Genomic DNA, 5,992 nt, shown 5'->3' with positions numbered 1-5,992 from the left:
AGCCATGAGTGCATAGTGACATTGAGTCGGTTTTTGAGGTTAGGATTGTTGTGAGCATGTTGTCTTTGTTCGAATATTTTTAAAGAATGGCATAAGTAAAGGGAAGGGTAAGTGATGCATAGCCTAGAGCCTAATTGTTGCAAATAACCACGGTCATAGGTGCAGTGTGCTTTGAATGATAAGAGCTTAATTTTGTTTCGTCTACTATAGGATAGTTTGTTCGAGGACGAACAAAGGTTTAAGTGTGGGGTAGTGATGTTTGGCATATTTCGATATGTGTTGATGTTACTTTGCCCATGTTTTAACCACTTTTTGATGTTATTTAATCTTTAAAACACCCAACATGGTGTAATTATTGGTTTGATGACTAATTAAGTTATGTGTGACGATTTAAGGTGTTCGGAGTGCAAAATATGAAGAAAAGGTGGTTTAGCCAGAGGAAGAAGGGTTGGATGCGTCGCATCCAACCTAGGAAAACATCATCCTGCATGCAACCTTAGCAGTGAAGTTGGGCCATAGCGTCCGCCATCGCGTGCGAAACTGGGAAGTAGAAGAGAAGGCTGGATGCGTCGCGTCCACCATCGCGTGCAAAGCTGAGAAATGGAGGACAAGGTGGATGCGTCGCATCCACCTTAGCATCAATCCCTGAAGCCGAATTGGACTAGGAATAGGAGAGCTTTGGCCCACGACTTTTGTACGCAATATATAAGCTAAAAACGCCTCTTTTAGGTTATCTAACATATTGGGAAGGGGGAAAAAGCCACGACAAAGCTGTGGAGGCCGGAATTCATCGAGTTTCATCTTTCTCCCACCAAACTTAGTAATTTTTATGTTTCTTTATATGATTTGTTGTTTGGCTACCATGTCTATGTGGAGCTAAACTTCACGTTCTAGGGTTGTGGTTCTTCCATGACTATTGTTATTCGGATATTGATTTTGACTACTTGATTTATCATATTAGTTTATTTATTCAATCTTGCACTTAATTATTTAATTGCTTGATCACCAATTGAATATTATCTACGAATCTAGAATTGAACTCGAAAGTGGGAATTCTATATTGCATATAGGATTGAGTAGGGCAAGTTCTTGAACTCGGGCATCGGGGAACGGATTCGTGGTTAGGATAGACATATACCTAATTGCCTTGCTTGGTTGATTTACAGGAATTATAAATGCGTTCTTGTTGATTCTCACTCCATAGACATATAGGCGTTAAGTTAGCTGGAATAGGCGAGTAAGAACTCGACAGATTCTTATGAGCAATATTAACCCTGTCAACCAATAAGCTAGATAAATTAGTCGGTCAATTCAATTGAAGAATACAATAGGATTGTTAGATAGACCATAACCCTAGATCGTTTTCATTACATTGATATCATTAAAATCTGCTCTTTCTCTGTTCAAAGTTTATTATTTATATTTTTCTTATTTAATTAGTTGGAATAAAATATTTTTAGATTTAATTCTTGTTTAGATAATTAGGATAGTCTAATTTAGTTAATAGTTAATCATAAGTCCTCGTGGGTTCGACATCCGACTTTTAGTCACTTTCTTACTCGACGACCGCGTATACTTGCGTGAGTGTGTTTGGTCGCAACACACTTATAATAATGAACACGTATACCTTCGCGATGCTACGTTTTATTCCGCGATAAAGATTCGTTTAATATGTTTCTTTTTCTTTTTTCCCTAGTCGTTACCCAAATATTATGGACGCTTAAAATAAGAGAATAAGTAGTCCTGGCAAATGAAAAGCTCAGAGGTTACATGAGAAACAACATCGCTTTGATCTCTTCGAACAAACACCTAAACGACCACATTAATTAAGTAGAATAGGCAGACACACCTTAAGCCAAATTGCAAATATATATGCCTTCTCCAGACTGTAAAATATTAAACTTAGTACTCATACATATAGTCTTCCGTAACAAGAAGGCGGACTAGCAGCATCTATTTGAGCTCAACATTCCAGCAGTCAACCGCAGGCGATTGTTATTCTCCAATAATTCCCAGCATAAATACTGGATTTTTCTCAATAATAAGTAGTAGTAAGAAGTTCCTTCATTCCACCACCAAGCATTGGGTATCTGGACTATAGTTTGAGGAAGACAAATTCTTCAATTGCAGATACCTCTCCAATCTTCTTCTGAGTATCCTTGTTGGGTTCTTCGTCTACTCCAATTGCCATAATTGCCTGCTTTCTCTTCACGGTTCTTCCAACGCTCATAAAGCTAACATTCACATTACTCTCACCAAGTATGTTTCCAACTTCCCCGATCATACCAGGTTGGTCCACTTGTTTGCAAAGGATGAGGTTACCCTCCAAGCTCACATCAACGCTAAATGATCCAACACGTGTAAGATGGGGAACTCCGTACTTCACTTTCCCCTCGATGCTGATATTCCCGTTCTCTGATAAAGCACTTGCAAATCTTGATTGCACGTTGCTAATTTGAACCTGGATTGTCTCAACGGGATATTCTGGAGAAGAATCAACAATAACACGTTCTTCACTAATCCGAAGACCCTTCTGCTTTGCACTGAAATCTGCATTTACAAGGTTGATGATCGTATCAGATATAGGCTCAATAATGCCTTTTGTTACCATGGCTCGGAGAAGTCTAGTGTCCAAGCTATCAGGGTCCCTGGCCGATTTATAAACCACTTTCACATTCTGAATTCCACTCCCACCAGTCACTAGCTGTACAGCCAGTCTACCTAGTTTCTCAGCAAGCACGACATAAGGAGCCAACTCGGACAATACCTGATCACAGAAGCAGGAATTTCATTATCCTTGCCATTGGTTGTGACTCAAAAGAGTAAACATATAAGCACATAATGGTATAGTTTACCTCAGGAGGGACCATTGGAGCATTCACAGCGGTAGCAGAAAGTTCCCCATTTAGAGCACCAACAACAGCCTCAGCTATTTCAATCGCAACTCCTTCCTAAAAAGAATAAGATTTTGAACTTATATCTCAAGGAGCAGAAAACAATATACTCAAACAAAGTCCATATGACAAGCAGGTGCAAATAATTTGTGTGTGAATGTCAATTGTACCTGTGCTTCTTTTGTGCTTGCTCCAAGATGAGGTGTAACAGTGACATTCTCATGTTGCACTAGTTTACTATCTTTTGGTGGTGGCTCCACCGTGAATACATCAAGTGCTGCCTGTGAAAGAAACCAATGACTAGTTAATATTTCGAGCTTCAAAGTTAATTGAATTAAGGAACAGAATTAAGTGAATCAACTAATTAACATACCTGAGCAACTATTCCACTGTCAAGGGCTCTAACTAATGCATCTTCGTCAATAACACCCCCTCGAGCAACATTTATAAGGCGGACTCCTTTCTTCATCTTTGCGAATGTGTCATCATTGAATACCTTCTTAGTAGCAGGTGTAAGAGGCATGTGGAGTGAGACGAAGTCCGCAGTGGCTATGGCCTGCTCAAAGGAAACCAAATCCACACCAATAGCGCGAGCTCTGTCAGCTGGTGCATATGGATCATGGGCAATTACATGCATACCGAGGCCTTTTGCACGTCTTGCAACCTCGGAACCAACTTTACCAAAGCCCATAACTGCTAATGTCTTCCCAACAAGAGAAACACCCACGTACTTGCTTCGCAACCATTTTCCTGTAAATTAATTGGTTATTTCATAATAATTGTATATTGCTTCACATGACACCATGAATCAGAGTTCAGATCTAGATACTCAGCCAATTAAAGAATACAAACCTGTCATATTCTTGGACTATCCATTCCTAGAAACCAACAGATCTGTTTTCAAAAATCCACCCCCCTACCCCCACCCCCAAAACCAACCAACCACCACACAAAAAATAAAGAAGAAAGAAACTTGTCCCTGACAAGATTGTCTAAATTTGTCGTTATCCTCTAACTAGTCAAGCTAAACTTGAAAAATTGAAGCTTCAGAATACATTTGTGTGAAATTGAAAAGATAAGTAATACTCCACTTCCTTCAAAGTTTGTCTTTTTTGTGTTTAAGTAATTTTTAAGAAAACAAATTAGCATATAAATCTTAGAGTACTATTTTTGATTTATAAACCTTAAGAAGATGGTTTGTACTAAATACAAGACTACCATCTAATGAAAGAAGTAATGATCTAATCTTTAAGTTAACAATAAAACTTCAGTACCTAACCTTAAACTCTACCTGCCCACCAATGCTTCTTTTTCTGTTTATAAGTAATCAAATTATTTAATTAATATAGATCCAACAACTCACTCAAAAAAAAGTCAAAGTTCCAACAAATCAAATAAATTTACGTTTGAAACAAAAAAATACATACCGGGATTCGCAAGCTTTGATTTTTAGTTTTCAAACAAATTCTGTCACATATTTCTTACAAATGAAGACCGAACCCGGTCCTTGTCCTAGTTCCTAATCAAGATACTGAGAATTTAGCAAATACTTCTTATTTCAGATCTATGCAATAAATCATCAAAAACAGCAGTAGAATTATAATATAATAGTAAAAGAAGTATAAAAAATAAAAATAAAAAGTACCAGCTTTCATGGAAGCATCAGCCTGAGCAACGTTACGGGCCATGGAGGTAAGCAAAGCGATGCCATGCTCAGCAGCAGCAATTGTATTAGCTGTGGGCGCGTTAACGACGAGGCAACCAAATTCAGTTGCAGCTTGCAGATCCACATTGTCTATCCCAACACCAGCTCTTCCGACGACTTTAAGACGTCCCTGTGCAGCCTCAAAGACTTGTCGAGTCACCTTAGTCCCACTCCGTACAATAAGCGCGTCGCACAGAGAGATCTTAGCGCAGAGATCCTGAGGAGACAAGTCGTACGAACAATCCACGTTGCCGAAACTCCGGAGCAGGTCCAGACCCGCCTCTCCAAGTTTCTCGGAGACGAGAATGATTGGCTTGGGAATCGAAACGACACCGTCAAGATCTCTCGCGTTGGAGAATGAGATGTCGGCTGATTCAACAGTTTTGAGAACATTACAAATGGTGGAAGAAGAATTTGATGGAGAAAAAGAAGCAGAAACAGAGTGGACGAGTTTGAGGGAAGAGGAATTTGAGGAGGCGTGGAGGAAAGAGAGATTTGAAGGCTTATTATGATTTATAGAGGAAGAAGAAGAAGAGAGGAGAGAATTTTGAAGGGTGGTGGCGGCAGTGCGAGGAGAAGGAGTGGACGCCATTATTGTGGAGAAAGAAAACTCAAAAGTTGTTGGAGGTTTGAGGTTATGGACACTAATGAAATAAAAGATGTTTTGTTTATATAGAACGGAGAATGATCATTGATGGATGAAAATAGCATCTCCGTATTTGGTGGGTATATATAATAATTTTGTTTTTCTAATTTGGACCAATTACTTACCACTCTTGACCTTTTTGACAAACTTCCTAATTAATAGGATAGCATTTTTACTAAATGCTAAGCTATTGTATCCTTTCTCCTCTTCTTCTTCCTTCTTTTCTGGAGAAAGATAAAAATATCTTTTACTGTATGCCAAAATGTTAAGCTCCCGTTTCGCCATAGAATTTGCGAGCTTTTTTTCAAATTTTGTTTTCGCTCAAAATCTGTTTGTTTATAAATTTTAATCATTCAAAATGTACAAATCCCAAAACAACTCTAAAGTAGTTTTTGAAGTTTTCTATTCACAAAAAACTTTAAATTCTTTTCAAGTAAAATGCATATCCAAACATAATTTCAACTTTCAAAAATTGTTTTTCATCTCATTTTCGAAAACTCATTTTTTCAAGTTTTAACCAAGTTTATGTTCAAACGCTAGCTTAATTTATCCTCTGTAAAAATTGGTTCATACATACTCCTTAACAAAATGTCTTATTTTTTGGCTTTTGATTCTTAATGGAGCTCCGAACCAAATTATAATTGAGGGTAAATTTATCAGCATCTTTTTTCTTGAAATATTTTTTATACGTGGATTTCTCCCATTTTACATTATAGATTCGTTAATAGTAAAAGGTAAATACGAGCA

At 37.9% G+C, this 5,992-nt stretch overlaps 1 protein-coding gene across 1 annotated transcript; it reads right to left on the bottom strand.

Moving 5' to 3' along the window:
- Positions 1 to 1,726: 1,726 nt before the first annotated feature.
- LOC104104566 (D-3-phosphoglycerate dehydrogenase 2, chloroplastic) lies at positions 1,727 to 5,268 on the bottom strand. The gene is made up of 5 exons (XM_009612696.4): positions 4,540 to 5,268; positions 3,268 to 3,644; positions 3,065 to 3,175; positions 2,856 to 2,951; positions 1,727 to 2,767 (listed from the first exon to the last, which is right to left on the bottom strand). Exons 1-5 carry the CDS (start codon positions 5,189 to 5,191, stop codon positions 2,096 to 2,098), a joined length of 1,908 nt encoding a protein of 635 aa, XP_009610991.1. The 5' UTR covers positions 5,192 to 5,268; the 3' UTR covers positions 1,727 to 2,095.
- Between the last annotated feature and the right edge of the window lie 724 nt (positions 5,269 to 5,992).

This window comes from Nicotiana tomentosiformis, chromosome 3, assembly GCF_000390325.3.
Source record: "Nicotiana tomentosiformis chromosome 3, ASM39032v3, whole genome shotgun sequence".
Classification (NCBI taxonomy): domain Eukaryota; kingdom Viridiplantae; phylum Streptophyta; class Magnoliopsida; order Solanales; family Solanaceae; genus Nicotiana; species Nicotiana tomentosiformis.
The sequence above is the reverse complement of the archived record's forward strand: the minus strand, read 5'-3'. Positions and strand labels throughout refer to the sequence as shown.

Bases quoted from the DNA above. Each gene is read 5' to 3' on its own strand.
- LOC104104566 (XM_009612696.4), bottom strand. From the start codon at position 5,191: ATGGCGTCCACTCCTTCTCCTCGCACTGCCGCCACCACCCTTCAAAAT. The intron at 3,645-4,539 runs GTACTTTTTATT...ATTAATTTACAG, and splicing joins TGATGCTTCCATGAAAGCTG to GAAAATGGTTGCGAAGCAAG. The intron at 3,176-3,267 runs GTATGTTAATTA...TTTCTTTCACAG, and splicing joins ACAGTGGAATAGTTGCTCAG to GCAGCACTTGATGTATTCAC.